This window comes from Paroedura picta, chromosome 3, assembly GCF_049243985.1.
Source record: "Paroedura picta isolate Pp20150507F chromosome 3, Ppicta_v3.0, whole genome shotgun sequence".
Lineage (NCBI taxonomy): Eukaryota > Metazoa > Chordata > Lepidosauria > Squamata > Gekkonidae > Paroedura > Paroedura picta.
Genome location: NC_135371.1, coordinates 86861377 through 86879810, shown reverse-complemented (window position 1 = coordinate 86879810; position 18434 = coordinate 86861377). Strand labels below are relative to the sequence as shown.

The window sequence follows — 18434 nt, the reverse complement described above, 5'->3', positions numbered from 1 at the left end:
TCTGTTCTGGATTCCTGTTAATGAGCATGGTAGGTTTGTTGTTTAGTAATACAAACAGTCCTCTGCTTTCACTTTTTGGCACTGGATTTTCCCCTTTCTTTCTTTTTAGTGACATTTGGAATGGTGAGCACAGATATGTATTACCTAAACAAAGTCATGTCGACTCTCTTTCTGGACACCTCTTTGTCAGAAACAGATAACACTGACTTCAAGTCCATTGCAAGCGTAGCTGACTTTTGGAAGGTAAAGCTTTAATTAATCACCCCCACACACCTGTTTAAGGAAACTGAGGCAGAGAGCACTTTTTAAAACTGTACTTCCAAAGAATTAATGATTTTGTGCAGAAGTTCATCAGAAGATGTTTACTCAGGCCCCTCCAACAATTCAGAACCCTGACAAAAAAGTCGTATTTGTTTCTTATACAAAGGTTTCTCCAGCATTTATTTAACTTATTTACACTCCATCTTTCTTGAATGGTGTAAATAATAAGTTAATATAAATCTTCAGATATTACAGTGTCCATCCACACTCCATGTTCTTACTTTGCCAAGTGAAAGCCCCTGATTTTGTTGTGGTTGTTTAGATGATTTACATGAAGCACCCAAAAAAAAAACAACCTTTGTGCTGTGTGACCCACTATATTTTATTAGTGGAAATTCAAATCATTTAAAACTTTAACAAAAATGTTTCAAATAAAAGATTTACTATGTTAAATATAACATTCATTTCCTCTTGTGTCATGTAATACAGTATGCAGAAGGACCACTTCTGGATGGCCTTTATTGGGACACGTTTTACCCTAGTAGTTCTACATCTGTTCACAGAAACACCAGTCATATCTACTACGAGAACTTGCTATTAGGAGTAGCTCAAGTCCGGCAATTAAAAATCCGTAACGACACATGTTCTATCTATCCCTCTTTCCGAGCATTTATGAAAGATTGCTATGGTCCATACAACTATCAGTCAGAAGATAAAGAACCTTTTGGTCTTAAGAATGATACTGAGTAAGTATAGTGACATTTCATTTTCATGAGGGTTTTATGTATTTGTTTGTTTGTTTGTTGTTTCAACATTGTCAGCCAGTATCATAATTGGCTCGCAGCGGGTTACAACAGTCCATGTTAAAATCCCCATTAAAACACTTCTGGACATTCATCCAATACAGGACAGACTCCTAAAACATTTAAAAACCATGGCAGTCAACAACCCACTACCCCCCCCCCCCCAAATATATAATACAGAAGTAGGAGGAGGGAGCGCAGATGACATGGCGGGTGCTTATGCTCTTAACATTGTGTGTGTGGGGGCATCAGATCCTCCTCATCATGCCGGCCTCAACCATAGACCTGGTGGAAGAGCTGCATTTTGCAGGCCCTGCAGAATACTGAAAGCTCCAGCAGGGCCCTCAGGTCCTCCAGGAACTTATTCCACCAGGTAGGGGCCAGGACCAAGAAGGCCCTGGCCCTGGTTGAGGCCAGGCACGCCTCCCTGGGGCCGGGAATGACCAATAAGTGCCTGCAGAGCGTAAAGCCCTGTGTGGGGCATAGGGCAAAAGGCAGTCCCTCAGATATGTGGGACCCAGACAATGAAGGGCCTTGAAGGTCAAAACCAGAACCTTCAACCAAATCCGGGTAGCAGCTGGCAACCAATGCAGCTGCCTCAGCACAGACTGGATATGGGCCCTCCAAGATGGCCCCGTGAGGACCCTAGCAGCTGCATTCTGCACCAGCTGCAATTTCGGTATCAAAGCTGCAATTTCGGTATCAAAGGGAAGGCCCACATAAAGTGAGTTACAGAAATCTATTCTGGAGGTGACAGTCACATGGATCACTGTGGCCAAATGGGAACCAGACAATGAAGGGCCTTGAAGGTCAAAACCAGAACCTTCAACCAAATCCGGGTAGCAGCTGGCAACCAATGCAGCTGCCTCAGCACAGACTGGATATGGGCCCTCCAAGATGGCCCCGTGAGGACCCTAGCAGCTGCATTCTGCACCAGCTGCAATTTCGGTATCAAAGGGAAGGCCCACATAGAGTGAGTTACAGAAATCTATTCTGGAGGTGACAGTCACATGGATCACTGTGGCCAAATGTTCAGAGGACAGGTAGGGCACTAGTAGCCATGCCTGGCGAAGATGGGAAAATGATGGTAGGCTACCTTCTTGACCTGCGCCACTAAAGTCAGTGAGGTGTCGATGGTCACTCCCAAGTTCCTGGCTATGGGCGTGGTCGTTAGTTGCATCTCGGCCAGGGTGGGTAAGCATGCTTAGATTTTAGCATATTTTATTTAGATTATTTAGCATATTTACCCTTAGATTTGAGAATATTTTATTTAGGAAAATTGAAATTAAGAGTGGGATCTGCCTTTGTTGAAAAGGACTGGAAAACCCCATTGTTCATACTTTTGTTGTGTTCATGCAAAAGTCTAAACTTGACAGACCAACAATACAAGGACCTAAATGCAAAAAGGATTGGAAGAGACTAGTGTGCCTCATTTCATACTTACCAAAATACCTGTTTGCCTACAGTAGCTAAAGTGTTGGATTAAGAGCCTCTAAATCCACATTCTGCCACAGAAGCTCACACCTTGGCTCCATCATATAGTTGTGATTCTGAGGATAAAAATTGAGGGGCTGTGGACAATTAAAAGAAGGGAGATAACTACAGTGACAGTGGAGGAAGGCTCAGGACAAATCTGACAAGGCATGTGGTAGAGCTCATTTGAAAAGCCTATTCTGTGGTGGTGATGGCAGCAAAGATGGCCTGATCCAGCAGGGCAGCAAAGAAGTAATATTTTTCTACCACTACTGCATCCACACGCAGTAGATCTAAAGAACCCATCTGGTGATCAGGGGCCTTTTAGGTTCTGGCCAACAGAAGGAGGTTGACAGCTATGTGGACTTCTCCAGAGCCTGACATGATCATTTGGATACTTTTCAGCCTCTTCAGTCTGAAGATATGTACAGAAGTTTTGGACATTTGAGACCTACCACCTGTTTGTGCAACCCTTTCCTTTGCTGCCTGCTTAAATCTGTGGGGTCAGGAGGCGTATGTGTCCTGGAGACAGTGACTGCCTCTTTGACAGATGGAGTGGTTGCTCCTGCCTTGAAGTTATTAGTGGTGCATCCACTCCTAAAGAAGCCTATTCTAGACCCAGGAAAGTTGAATAACTACCCTCCAGTTTCAAATGTACCATTCTTGAGCAAGGTGATTGAACAAGCAGTAACTGGCAAACTTCAGAGATTCCTGAATGAATTGGATTGTTTCAATCTGAAACTCAATCCTCCTTCTGCTGTTTGATTGTTTATTTTATATATATATACTAGCTTTAAAGCCCATTCCTAAGAACGGGCCTTGAAAGGGTCCCCTCCCCTGGTCCCCGGCCAGGCAGCTTAAGGTGGCTTTGGGCCACAGCTTGCAGCCGGATCAAGTGGGGTGGGCGGGGGCTGGCCAGCTCATTAGCAGGGGCAGGACAGAGCTCCTTAGCAGGCAGTCAGCAGGCCAGGAGGCCCTTGTTAGCAGACCCAGCCTAGCAGGCCAAGAGGCCCTCATTAGCAGGCTCTGCTTAGCAGGCCCTGCTTAGCAGGCCAGGAGGCCCTCGTTAGCAGACCCTCCACCATGACCCTTAGCCCAGGGCCCTCCCCCTTATCTGCTGCTTGCTTCAGGAACTGAGGCACATCTGAGAGCAAAGAGGCTAGAGTTCAGGAACGGAGGGCGAGAGCTGCAGGGGCAGGCCAATCAGGGTGCAGCCTGATTGGCCCTATTCCAACTTTGACAGCCAGACACGTTCTACTCCCAGGGCTGTTTCACAAATATATAGAGGAACCCATGGATAAGGATATATATATATCCATATGTATTTATTTATTTATGTATTTATTTATATGCCACCCTCCATTGTGATTTACAGAGAACATAAAACTGTGCAACTAATACATTATGAGTTGGATAACTACATCATTAATGTGAACAATAATAATAACAACCTCAACAACTTCGACCAACATTGGTGTTTTATTGACCAATGTTTAACTGAAATGTTAACATTTCAATCATGACCCACAGAGTAGTCAGATCAGGATTGCCCATGATGATATTAGTGTGCATATCAGAGTGGGAGGGACTTCTGAGGGCCCAATACATGTTGCCCCTGACCTCAAACGAATGCTTGGCAGGAGAGCTACGTTTTTCAGTAGAGCTGTAGAGCTCCAAGAGGGCCCATATCTCCTCTGGGAGATTATTCCACCAGATGGGGCCAAACAGAGAATGACCTGGTCCTGGTTGAAGCCAAACATGCTTCCTTAGAGAATGGGCCAGATGTGGGCCCTCCATGGTGTTCCCGTGATAACATTGGTCACTGCATTCTGAACCAGTTGTAGCTTCTGGATCACAGATGAGGATAGGCCCACTTGGAGCAAGATGCAATAGTCCAGTCTAGAGATGACTGTCACAAAGATCACTGTGGCTAGATGCTTGAGGGCCAAGTTGGATGTTAGTAGTTAGGCTTAAATTAAAAGCTATTAACCAGTATCTTTGTGGAAGAGGTTGCCGGTTAACCAAAGAGATATACAGCATATGAATATTTTAAATTTAAATTAAATAATACTAATTCATTTACTATATCGTGTGATCAATTTGCAAGACCTGAGCAAAGCTGTTAATAATTGTATGTTTTAGTGGTTTTAATTCATAGGCCAGCAGAAGTTGGAAGTGACTTGATGGTGCATAACAAAAATATCAAATTCCCTAGAAATCAGATTTCTAGGAAATTAATATGTGATGTTGAATAGTTGTTGAAATAGCTATAGAATTATTCAGTGGGTGTCCAGAACACCTAATAATTTGTTCTCAGACAGTAGCTTTATAACAATATAGAGGCCTACCAATATATTTAGCAATCTTACTTTTGATCTAGTGGGCTTCTCAACATAGAGCTCACATTCTCCAGTATACTTGCTTTTGTTCTCCATTATCACATTTAGAGGCACCTGAACCAAGAAATGGTTTGGAAACATCTGATGCTGCATTATTGCTAAAGCTGAATAGATACAGAAGGGCCTAGTCAGGATCTTGGATCGCTCAGACCACCAAGCAAAAGGAGTCAAATTAGTATAACAAATATCCTTTTAGTGTCTCATTGACATTTAAAAAAAGAGAAATTAAGGCCTTTTTTGTGCAAATATCATATTTGCCAAACTTCCTTGTTACAATCATTTGTAAAATTGTTTTGGCACTTATTTGTCACCTGCTTTGGGCATATGAACAGAAAAGTAGGGTATATGTGAATTAAACTTAAAGAGTATGATACTTGCCATTGTTGGTGATATGCTCATGAGCCAGTGGTCTTTCTCCCCTTCCTTCCTCTGTGTGTGCCTGGGAAATGTAACCAGTCAATGAAGTGGAGAATGGGAAATTATGGAGAATGGGAAATCAGTGCATGTCTCTCATATTGTCCAAGCCATGTCCAGTCTTTCTCTTGTGTTCTATCTAGTTACATGATCCGATGTACACATCTCTAGTACCCTGCCAGATCTGGGTGTAAACTGCACGGAGCTTTTATTCCAACCCCAGATCGATTCAGTCCCTGCCCTCTACACAGAATGCGATTTCCGTTTGTATTTGGGGCGATTTAAAATTTCCTTCTGCAGCAAGAAGGATTGATCCAGAGTGACCCTACCTTTATTGTGCGATATCTTAGAGTGCATTTAACCCTCAATAATTAAAGGCTGTTTTGAATCTGGGCTCTCCTCCATGGCAGAGGACCCGTGATTGGCCACAGGTGGTCATGTGACAAACTTGCCTTAAAGGAGAAGCCCCTAATTTCTCTCAACTTCTGTCGGTCCTGGATTTTTTCTCCCTTCTCTGCCTTTTTCGATCCTCTCCCCCACCCCCTCCAAGAAAAGAAAGAGGCTTGGCTTCCCCCCCCTTCTGAACTACCCTAACCACATGCAGAACACTTTCCTGTTTCAATGGGGGGTGGGAGGAAGATCCGACTTCAAAGCGATCTGAATTCAACAGGATTGACAATGGAATAAACAAAGTAAGTGCCAACTCTGCCCAGGATTTGCAGATATCACTCGGGTTGGCATCTGTTGTTGTAAATTGTGGTTTGTGGGATTTACATTATGATCACTAATGTACTGTATTCATGGGAGTGTGAATCATTTATCATTACATTTGTATTCTGCCCTCCCCTAAGGCTCATATGCGTATATACATTGCATACATTAACCAGCCCATAGCTAAATCAACAATGCATATTCTAGCACTGGAAATGTGTGAGGGAAGATGGCTTTGCATCAGGACAAGTGCGTTGTGAATTGCATCCAGAAGTCACATTCAGTGTGAGCCTGGGCTCCTCTTCCCCCCCCCCCTTTCAAGAAAAGAAAGAGGCTTGGCTCCCCCCCCCCCCTTCTGAACTACCCTAACCACATGCAGAACACTTTCCTGTTTCAATGGGGGGGGGGGGGAGAGGAAGATCCGAGTTCAAAGCGATCTGAATTCAACAGGATTGACAATGGAATAAACAAAGTAAGTGCAGACTCTGCCCTGGTCTGATGTATGTTTTGTGTGCACGCCCATATGTAGGCACCAAGAAAGTGAGTAAATTTGTTGAGCAATATTTCATTCATTCATACATTCATTCATTCAATTTATATGCTGCCTCTCACTATGGCATCTCAGGACAGTGTACATAGAACCAATAAAGTTGGAAACATACATCAAACTATTTTTAACAGTGTAAACATGTAAAACCTGGTCATAACAGTCATAAACATCAAAAATGTAATTGGGAAACACTGAACAGTAACTGGCAATTTGGAGAAGAGGAGACCATGAGCTTGGATAGGGTTGCCTGAAGGTGATAGATTTGGTTGCAGGGAGGTCTCCCATTGCTGGCATTCAGCCAAAGGCCCAGCGGAAGAGCTCAGTTTCGTCAGGGAGCTCATTCCATCAAGTTGGGGCCACCCTTGAAAAGGCCCTGGCTCTTGTTGAGGCCAGGCAGACTTCTTTTTGGCCAAGGATCGCCATATTCGGGAAATATGGACAAGAAGATGGTCCTTGAGGTACACAGGACCCAGACCACGTATGGCCTTGAAGGTAAGTACCAGCACTTTAAACCTGATTCAGTACTCAATTGTTAGCCAGTTCAACTGCCAGAGAATTGGGGTAATGTGTGCTCTCCACGTTGTTCGGGTGAGAATGCGGGCAGCTGCATTTTAGACCAATTATAATTTCTGGAGCAGGGATAAGTGAAGGCCTGTATTCAGCCAGTTATTTATTATTATTATGGTACAGTAATCCAGCCTAGAGGTGGCTGTTTCATGGATCACTGTAGCAAGGTATTCTGGGAAGAGATACGGTGCTAGTAGCTTGGCTTTGCCAATGTGGAAAAATGCCAGTTACATTAGTGACCTGAGTTTCCATGGTTAAAGAAGTGTCAAGAATCATGCCCAAGTTTCTGACCGATTGTGCTGTTTTTAGTTGCACGCTGGTCAGGTTTGGGAAGTACACTTCTGGTCTGACCCTTTCCCACCTATCCAAGGGACCTCCATCTTCCAGGGGTTGAGTTTCATGCTGAAACCATTTCACTACAGCCTCCAGGCATATAGTCAGGGAGACTGGTCAGGCTGACTGTCCACCAGGAGATAGAGCTGGGTGTTATCTGCCTATTGGAATCACTCTGTGACTGAGCACCGACACCAATGTAGAGAGGAATTTTACTTGTGTGTGCTACTGAATGCCATTCTGAGATGATGAGAAATCCCCATATACTTTAAGAATTAAGTACCCTATTGCTTTCTTTCCAACAGGTGGCGGTATTCCATTGCTAAGCCACTATCCTTGTGGCACTGGGGTCGTATTGGTCTATACAGTAGTGGAGGATTTACGTTCACCTTGCCCAAGTCAAAGAATGCAAGTATAGACAAGCTGAGCTATCTCAAGGAGCACGGTTGGCTCACCAGAGGGACAAGAGTTGTCTTCATTGACTTTTCAATGTATAATGCCAATGTAAACCTATTTTGTGTAGTCAGGTGAGCTTTTATAGTCACTGGTCTTGAGATTCTGTTTTTAACAGGAAGGTACTTGTTTACCTGTTGTCCTTTTTTATCACTATTTCGAGGACAGTCAAGTTGATACCCACCTAATTCAGTAATTGCTCTTCTTTTTTATACTATACTAGTAATCAAGCCCGCTGTAATAAAAATACAGCGGGCGCTAGGCAAGGGAGCACCCGGCAGCCGTGCTCAGCGCTGCTCGCAGTTGCTCCCTTGTTGGCAGGGCGGGAATCGGCCGGGCCGGAGGAAGGGGCCAATCGGCACCCTTCCTCATCCCGGACAGAGCCCGCCCTAACTCCTCCCCCTAAGCCCTTATGACTTTATTTCGTCCGCGGCACTCGCGGCGCCGCGAGCTGTATTAAGATTAGAGTCAATATTTCATGGGAAATTCATTACTGCTATTTTTCAAATTGTACGATTACTGTTACTCATCATGATTATCATCATCTAGCTCAGAAGAACTGCATAATCCAGATATGATAATTGCATAAGACACTAAAATATTCGGATACATCTAGATTAGACTACTGTAACACAGTCTTCATGGCATTACTTCTAAAGATTGTTTGGAAATTACAAATGATACAATATGCATGAGAAAACTACTGACTTCTGTTGGTCATAGAAAACTTCACTGGCTACTAGTTTGTTTCCAGGCACAAATGAAAAAGCTAGTGCTTATATTTAAAGCCTTTGAATAGGCTGGGAGGCCCCAAGCATTTGAAGGAACACCATGTCTTGCATAAACTTGCCCAACAGATGAGGATCAAAAGGTCTGTATTTTCAGAAGTTAGGTGATAACTGGCTAGAAAAATGGCATTTTCTTGAAGCATCTTGGCCGTGAAGGGTCTTCGGAGCAGCGGTTCACTGTAGATCAGGCACCAAATGAAAATCTTAAATTGATCCGGCATTATGTAAATTATTTTGTAATGTTTCGTTCCTGGCCCCTACCTGGTGGAACGAACTCTCAGATGAGCTATGGGCTTGGATGGAGCTCTCTGAATTCTGCAGGGCCTACAAGACAGAGCTCTTCTGCCAGGCGTTTGGTTGAGGCCAGGTGCCACTGGTACTGGGGATTTCTAGCAGACCACTCCCCCCAGTTCCAGGATTAGGTATTAGACCTGCCTGGAACCACTGAGTGATCCACCCCTGTTTTTTCTTCCATCACCTGTCATTATTGACATCTTATACTGACTCCAACTGCTTGAGATGTTGGGGGAGGAGTTTGGTATTTTTAACCACCACTTTGATTCTATCTATTTTGGGGAGTTGTTATTGTAATATTAAGTTGCTTTTAAGATTTGGATTAACGTTATATGGATGGATGTTTTATCTTATACTAGGAAAATAGCCTGTTGCATCCAGAAATGCAAGGGGCGCTAGCGGAGGGCCCAAGGTAGGAGTGGGCTTCAGCCCTACCTTGAGTCATAGCTGGTGGCTGGGGCTAGTCGGGTGGAGGCGGGCATGTTGACAGCTACAGCAAGGGCAAGGCAGTCGGGTGTGGAAGTGGGCGAGCCTATAGCCCTGTGCTTATTTCTCCGGAAGTGGCCAGGCAACTGCCATCCATTCCGTGAATGTTCACATAGTTCATCTAGGGACTCTGAATCCCAAATCACAGCTCAATACAACAAAACAATAAAGCAAAAAGATCAAAATGCAGAGAAGGAAAAAAGTAAGGGATCTCTGTCCTCCAGGAGTGTGAAGCCCCTCACCTTCGCCTGCTGCAACACAGGGGCAGTTAAGCAAATGAAAACGAAACCTTTTCCAAGCTGTGTTTTGCCCGACTAATACAAGCGTATTCATTGCATCAGCCTAGGAAGGTGCTCCTCAACCCATGCCCGATTTCCAAGCTTCCAGAAGCGCATTGTCAGAAAGGGCAGATAAGAACAGATCTATATCAAGGGCAATTGGAGTGGAAGGGGGACTAGGAAGAACACCCTAATGACTGAGCCAATGCTGAAGCCATGGCACTGAGTGTCATTGCAGCCGCCCTTATCACCTGGTGGGGGAAAGGGGGTAGGGAGAATCTCTCTGCTTGAACTCCTGTTCACCCCCACCCCCCTGTGCCGGCTCCATCCAGCCGGTGCAAAGCATAAGTGGTGGGCGAGCTTGGGCATCCCCGCCTGGCAATCTCCTGTGCTGCATGGCGCTGCAGCTCAACCAGTGCCTTGCAAGAGGGAGCTCAAGTCCCCTGATTTGGCATTTGCTGCTCTCACTCTGCAGCGCGCACAGAAAGATGGTGGGAGCAGGCAAGCCAGGCATGGACAACAGGCCAGACATGGCGAGGAGGCCAAGGGAGGAGGAAGAGAGGCCGACGGCGCCGAACTCATGGGAGGCCAGAGACAGTCAGGAAAGCAGGCTGGGCAAGTGGAAGCAGCCGTGGGGTGGAGGTGCTTCAGGCTGGCAGCCAAGGCAGGTCAGTGGAGGAGTGGTGTCCTCAGCGGCCAGGCTGTGTCTGGCCACAAGGCTGGCTGCGTAGCTCGTGGCCAGCTTCTGAGGGCGGGTGCTCCAGGGGCCGGCCCATTCCAGTCCGGATTGTCCTTTGCAGGCAGAAACACAGTCAGGACACTGGATATGTCCCAGACAGCGCTCTACCCACAGGGGCCTTTCCCAAATATTAGGGAGAACAATAGTAAGGATGTATTGTGAACCACCACGAGCCATCTGTGCTGGGTGTGGTGGTATAGAAATATAATTAATTAATCTTTGGTTATAACAATACAGGACTGCTGATATTAGGGTAGATCAGCTTCATGGTTCTGAATCCATGAAGAATGCATTTTTAAAGAGCCAGAATAGTTTTATGTGTAATAATGTTATAGGATGCCAAGATGCTATTGCTTTCCTTTCCAGGCTGGTTCTGGAATTTCCTGCAACAGGTGGAATACTCCCTTCCTGGCAGTTCTATTCAGTAAAGCTTCTCCGATATGTCACTTACTATGATTATTTCTTGGCCTCTTGTGAAGTCATCTTTTGCCTCTTCATCTTAAGTTTTATCATCCAAGAATTTATAAAAATGAAAACACACAAAAAAGAATATGTTAAAAATGCCTGGAACTGGCTGGATGTATTATTGATCCTGGTAAGTCAGCATTATATGTGATTTTGTAAAGGGCTTCAAAAAAAGGTAATTGTGGTATCATATTGGAAAGGCAAACAAAGAGGAGGATATTTATTCTCAACATGCTATTGGAGAGTATGGGGAAGGGGCCCAAGGTATAAAGGACAGGGGAATAAGGTTGCCTTTTGGAAGGTCAGGAAAGGAACTTGAGAAGACTTAGGATTTAGGATTAACCATATCGCCCACCCATCCCCTTTCCCAGATCATTTCCCACCTCCAGAAAATACAATGGAGGCTATTTTTGCCTGCCCCAGTTGTCAGAAAGCGGGACAGGTAACTGAAGCCCCCCCAAAAAAACATGTGCTAATTATTGACTTTAAAACAAGGTGCTGTATGATCGGGAGAAGGCAGTGAGATCACTCCCCAGCTCATTTCCCAGCTCCAGAAAACAGTTAAGGGGTTATGTTTTGCCTGCCTGATCCCCAAAAGACCATGGACACTTTAAAGAAGATTTTATTTCACCTTTGACAATGTAGGTTTGCAGTTGCACTGCAACACAAAATGCACCATTAAAAAAAATTACTTGGAGCAGGAAATGGAGAGGGGAGGGTGGGTGCGAGGGTGGGACAAAGCTGCCGAGATTATCACGTGTTTCCCCCTCTGTACGGCCTTATCCCTGGTTGCTCACTGGTTGATCACCGGTGGTTTTAGCGATTTAGGGTAATAAATCCAGTTTTGGCGATTCCTTAAATCATGACTTAAAATGATCAAATCGCAGCCCGGCTACTGGGCAGTCTCAGGATGTTGGCAATGTCATGTGGAGGGGGCTCTGTATGCTGCTAGAATGCAAAGGCTGTCCAGGAACATTTTGTTTGTGTGGAAATGGCCTCAGCAGAAATGGCCGCAGCGGCATCTTTAAGACCAACAAAGTTTTATTCAAGGTATAAGATTTCATGTGCATGCACACTTCTTCAGATTCTTCAGTTTGTAGGTGAAAAAGTGTGCATGCACATCTAAGCTTACATCTTGAATATAACTTTGTTGGTCTTAAAGGTGCCGCTAGAATCAAACTTTGTTCTGCTGTTTCAGACTAACATGGCTACCTACCTGAACAGATCTCAGTATGGGTGCCTTTGGGAATCTTGGCAATTTATCATGCTTTGCAGGTTGTTCCCATAACCAGGCTAAATCAAAGTTCAAGGCTTGTGTTCAGCATGGCCCATTGGCCAAATAATCATTTCAATTACCTGTGAAATAGAACAGATAAACCAAAAGTATCCTTCTTTGCATTGCTCTAGGAAGAAAAAAACAAGAAGGCAATTGTAAAGGACCTGAAAAATGGAGTATTTAATTCCTAAGCAAAAAACTAGATTATATAAGAGTATGAATGATTATGTTTCCTGGAATAAGACTCAGGGAAGAAAATATAAGAAGCATCTAGACTGGCATCACGAACATTTGTGTGGTTTTCCTCCCTCCAGTTATCTGTTTTTGCCATTGCATTCAATGTTTACCGCACTATGGAAGTGGCCAGGCTGATGGAAAATCTACTCTCCAATTCATTTGCTTATCCAGACTTTTATTTTCTTGCATTCTGGCAGACACGTTACAATAATATGATTTCAGTGAATGTCTTCTTTGCATGGATAAAGGTACTTTTCACTATTTCCAAGCATATTAGGTACTAATGTTTCTATTTTATACTAGAAGGGGAAACTTCAGAGGATGAGCTTACTATGGGAGACTGCATTGATTGAAGAACATTTTCAACTGCATATAAGGATCTTTTCTGTCCCCTTTATCCAGTCATGATTTCTGATAAGTCTTATTCCCTGGTACCTTATTGGGGGAAAGCTCGAAGACAGATGTTGCCTCCTCTATCACTGGAACCTCCATTGCAGAGGTTTGGATTGATTGTACAGTCCAGATTCTGAATGATTGGGGTTTAGCTATAATTATTCCAATTTTTAAGAAGAGCTGTAGGTTGGCTATCACTAATTATCATCCAATTCGCCTCTGGAGTGTTCCTTCTTGTAACCCACCCTGAGACCTTTTTGGAAAGGGACGGCCTAGAAATCAAAAAATAAATAAAAATAAATTTTGACCTTAGAGATGGATTATAGGTGTAATTACAGAGTTCATCTTTTGATAAATGTTTGTTACTATTGATACAATGGCTTTATTCAGATAAGTTGAAGAGCATTTGACTAATACTATTTACACATTTAGAGGTGTTAAGTAGGATGCATTTCAGCCTCTTCATTATTTAATTTTTATATTGACACCTTAGTTGAGACTTTTGAAGATCCTATATACTATCCTCCCAAGTTGGCATTGCATTCTCTTACAACTGTTCTATATGTAGATGGAGTAGTATTATTGTCTTAAGTCCTATAAGCGTAAAATGATTGAGAGTGTTAGCAGATTTCTGTGAGAAAGATGGTTTAACAATAAGTTTTATTAAGTCCAAAATTTTATTATTATTTTATTAAGTCCAGGAGGAAGACTTGGGGTGAGGCTTTGAGAATATCTTAGGACGCTTCTGAGGGCCTATAAATGGTGGTGAAAATAGTAAAATGAGAGTTTTACGCAGCTTCCACCATGTCCACGAGCTCGCATCCAGCACAATTATTTAGAGCAGTAAGGTCCTTCACTGCCCTCAAGGAAGCACATCAAAATAATAGACAATTGGATTTTAGCTGTGAGGCATTTGCGAGCTACTTTACAGATAAAATCTCAATGTTCTGCCACGACCTTCCCCCAACCACTGATACAGTAAGGGAACTAGAGACCCCTTGGCTGCCTTTGGAGGAAGTATTTGAGGGTTTCAGGCAGCTCATGCTGACTGAAGTGGATAGGTTGCCAGCCTCAGACAACTTGCCAACTAGATACCTGCCCCTTGTGGCTTCTTAGAATGAGCAATGAGAGGGTAGGAAGCCCTGTCCAAGAGATCATCAACCCCTCCCTTTCAATGGGAGAATTTCCAGAAGGGCTGAAGGTGGCAGTGGTCCACCCGTTACTGATAAAACCATCTTTGGACGAGTGGGAACTTGCCAACTACTGCCCTGTCTCGTATTACCGTTTCTGGTGAAGATGGTTAAAAGGCCATCTTGCGTCCTCATTGGGGAGAAAGACAGATGGGGGGGGGGAGAGAAGCAAGCAATGGAAAATCCCATGGTCAGGAGAAGGCTCTCCAGCCTCTCAAAGATAAAGACTTTTGGGGAAGTGTTGCCAAGCCTGTGTTAAAAAATTCCTGGAGATCTGGTGGAGCCTGGGAGGGACAGAGTCTGAGGAGGGGGAAGGAGCTCAACAGGAATATTATCCTATCCAGCCCGTCTTCAGAAGCTCATTTCTACAGGAAGCTAAGCACGGTTGGCCCTGGTCAGCACTGGTATAGAAGAGCACCAAGGAAGTCCAGGGTTACTACTACCCAGGGGCAAGATAATAAAATGGAAAGAGACACCGGAGGATGTGACAGGACATCAACAACCTTAGTTCTATTCCCAAGAGCCCTTGTCCTCCGTTTGAATTTTTTGGTTGCGTGCAATCGCTGAAGAAGTTTCACAGCAAAACTAGACATTACCTAGGAGTCTAGTCTTGTTTGGATGACATTAAAGGCTATGAAGACAAAAACTTCTCTTCATGCTTAATGTTAACCTCTAGTAAGAACACAGGAATTTTTCTGTTAACTGTAAGATTTATGGAGCCACATGGTTTTTTCTCCTGCCTTTCACTACCCAGAGGCAAGCAGTGGCAAGCCACCTTGGAGTACCTCTCACTAGGAAAACACAGGGCACGTTCTTCTATATGGTCCTTTAAAAAAATCTTTACAATGAGCTGCTTCTTTGTAGTCTATGAAATTTTCCTGGAAGAACAGAAAAATCTTATCATCGTCCTTCTAGCAGATAAACATAATCAGATTCCAGAGAAAGTAGCTGAATTCTGCTCAATAGCAAAATCTATCAATTCATTGCAAAAGTAGTTATGTTGCTGTTTTCTATGTATCTTATGTCACCGTTTCCCATAGCAGTTGAAAATACAGGAATCATAAAGTTTAGGATCTGGAAATCTCTTTCCAGCCCTTACGCCATGATTCTTAAAGATGAGGTTTTAGATTTGGGATATGCTTTTTCATTATATGTCTCTCTCTAGGACTGTTTACGCACTGGAGGTTTCATGCTGGGCTGCAGGCTGGAGTTTTAGTCATGGCAGGTTGCCCCACCTCTTCCTGTACCCACACAGGGGAGCATTTGGCCCTGTGAACCCCATCTGCACCCGATTTGTGTTCCTGCACGGGAGCTGGGGCAGTGAAATTCCTAGTGTGTAAATGGTCTATGAGGAGGAATATGTACTAAGTTATCCTTTTGGTCATGAAAATGAAAGCAGGGTCTTGCAACATGCCCATCTTCTGTTCTTGCTATGCATAATATCTTCTCCATTCATGTAATAGACATTTCACAGTTGTGCAGCTAATTTTTCTAGTATTCATAGCTCCTAAATTGAGTGAAGGTTCAGTTCTGCCAGTGGGTCTCCTGCAGGCACAATTTTCTCCTTATTTATGTGTTTTAGGACCTGTTATAATGTTCAGTAAATTGCTTCCCATGAAAAATTGCTTCCAGTAACATAGCCATGTTCATGTAACATTGAATCCAGTTCTGAGAGAAATGCTCGGTTGTGCTCACACAAATAACTGCCATGATGCAGCAGTTTGTAAACATGTTGAAAGAACAGATGTTATGCCTATACTTGGCTACATCAAAGTGTTATTTACCACAACAAAATCCAACAAATTATTTACCTTCAGAGCTTGATTTCTTGTTCAATATATGGGTTTTTGATTTGTTGACAGGAAAGGGAATATTATGGCCCAGGCTTCCATTTCTTCTATTCTCCCTTCCCCCATTCCTGCACATTAATTTTTCCTCTCTTCCACAGTCTTTGAAACTTAGAGCTAGCCAAGCATAAGGTCTGCAGCATGTCAATCTTGCACAGATCTTGCCTCAGGGAAGAGGTTACATGTGAGATCGGGCTTCATGGTCCATGAGGTGGCTGGAAGGAGTCATTGAAGCAGTCAGTGCAAGCTTAAATGGACTTCGGGGAATGGTGGAGGACAGGAAGGCCTGGAGGATTATTGTCCATGGGGTCGCGATGGGTTGGACATGACTTTGCAACTAATAACAACAACAACATCAAAAACAACGTCTGTCCTATGTATCCTAATGGACACTAGCTCACTTCTACAGATGCTTTCCACTTCTACCTGCTAATACTTACATTTCAGCCCTGAGTATTTATATTGTTGAATATTATTTTATGCAAATATTAAGTGCAGAGTGTTTTACTTTGAGTAAACTTGCACAGAATGGTGCTAAATGGGGCTTCCTATGAGGTACCTGTTGATTGGTTTCAGAGGTTGTTGTGTTGGTCTGCAGTAGAAGATCTAGATTTGAGTCTTGTATCTCCTTGTGTGTATAAAGTGCTGTCAATTCACAGCTGACATGTGGAAGCCCCATAAGGTTTTCAAAGCAAGTGATGAAGCAGAGGTTGTTTGTCATTGCCTTCCTCTATAAAGTCTTCCTTGGTGGTCTCCCATCCAACTGACCCAGCTTAACTTCTTAGATCTGATAAGATTGGGCTCTGCTATACCATTCCACATCTCCATTAGAACCATAGAGATCAATAATATTTTCAGGGTATACACTTTGGAGAGTCAAAGCTACCTTTGTCAAATCTCCTGACATTACTGGTTGATCAGCAAACCTGTTGGTCAGTTAATTCTATTGCTGCATAATGGGTTGGATCCAGTGATACATGAACAGAAAGAAAAAATGTATTTTGTACAGTTCTGTTTGTGCAAGTAATTGCACAAAGAGCAGCAGCAACACAAAGCACTTAAATATGTTTTTAAACAAAACACCAGTATGCATATGGAACCATGAAATGTACAGCAGATGATTCACATGATTTCATTTAATTTGGTTTTGAATTTCAAATAGTATCAGAAGAAATGCCTTGTTCTGTGGTTTTCACTGAAAAAAAAGTTAATGGGGATACAGTCACTTCCACTGATTGCAAGCAATTTTTGCTTGTGCAAGTACTGTTGTACCTGTGGGATCCAACCCAATAGGTGTAGGCCCACCATAATGTAACCTCTTCTGTTCTCTTGTAGATATTTAAATACATAAGCTTTAACAAGACCATGACTCAGCTGTCTTCTACTCTATCCCGCTGTGCTAAAGACATCATAGGATTTGCGATCATGTTCTTTATCATCTTCTTTGCATATGCACAGTTGGGTTACCTGGTTTTCGGGTCACAAGTGGATGAGTTTTCCACCTTCCAGAATTGCATGTATGGAGTATTTCAAACTGTCTAATACCATTCTATCATCAGTAGGAGTAGTGGGTTGCCAGAGGGGCATTAGCTGTCAGATTATGAAATCTGTTGATTCGATAATAGCATGTTGGGGAGGCCTGCACTGTTTTGACTTTGTGAGTCTTGTAAAAGTGTAGGGATTGACCGAACATAATGTGGAAGAGCTAACGTATAACATAGAAGAACTAAGCAAATTCTGAATGGAGGCAAATTTAGTTAGTTAAAACATGTGTTTCATTTTTCTAAAAGAAACGTACAATACAATGGCTACAATTAATTAAACTGAAATGATCAACAGAAAATTTGGGAACTCAGAATAAATAAAATAAAGAGCAAGAAATTATTTTTTAAAACAGAAATCAGTGCCAAACCAACTAGAGCCCACAGACTAAACATAAGCAGAGCAGAATAACAAAGTATTTCCCTGGCACCTAAATGTTAGCAATGAAGGTCTAGAGAAGTGTGGTCTAAAGTTGTGACATGTCCACCGGGGGGGGGGGGGGGAGCTATCCTTTTTCAATTTTCATGTCACTACTGAAGGAAGGGGCATCCAAAGAGACCCTCTGAAGAACACCTAATTGAACTGGAAAGATCATTCAGGAGGAGACACCATTCCATATTCTGAAATCCCAGTAATTTACATGATGTGAATCGAATCACTCTAAAGGGACAATCAAATCCCTTCCTTACCACCAGCTTCCCTTCTGCTGCTGCTCCTTTCCATGTGTTTATGGGGTACAGCTTTTTTGCTAGGACCTCAGCTTAAGAGTTTTGTCCAAAGTAGTTTAGCTGGCACTGAAGTTTTAAGAGCTTGATAGAAACTGATTTTCCCCTTGCGTTTGGTGAAGTATTTTTACGTCCAATCACACCAAGTTCTCCTCCTTACTATATAGTCCCTATCCCACATAGCTTTTGTATATGCAGGTCCCGTGTTGG

The 18434-nt window shown here is 43.3% G+C and overlaps 1 protein-coding gene across 7 annotated transcripts in view; it reads left to right on the top strand.

The window, feature by feature from the left end:
* The window catches only part of PKD2L2 (polycystin 2 like 2, transient receptor potential cation channel), a 66589-nt gene that overhangs the window by 2586 nt on the left and 45569 nt on the right, over positions 1–18434 (top strand). For 6 of the 7 annotated variants that reach the window (XM_077326730.1, XM_077326731.1, XM_077326732.1 and 3 more), the window contains exons 3-8: positions 110–243; positions 751–1007; positions 7817–8038; positions 10916–11144; positions 12605–12775; positions 17293–17474. In XM_077326730.1, the coding sequence (XP_077182845.1) occupies positions 110–243; positions 751–1007; positions 7817–8038; positions 10916–11144; positions 12605–12775; positions 17293–17474 (1195 nt within the window). The remainder of the gene's footprint in view (positions 1–109; positions 244–750; positions 1008–7816; positions 8039–10915; positions 11145–12604; positions 12776–17292; positions 17475–18434) is intronic. The other variant, XM_077326734.1, reaches the window with a different exon arrangement.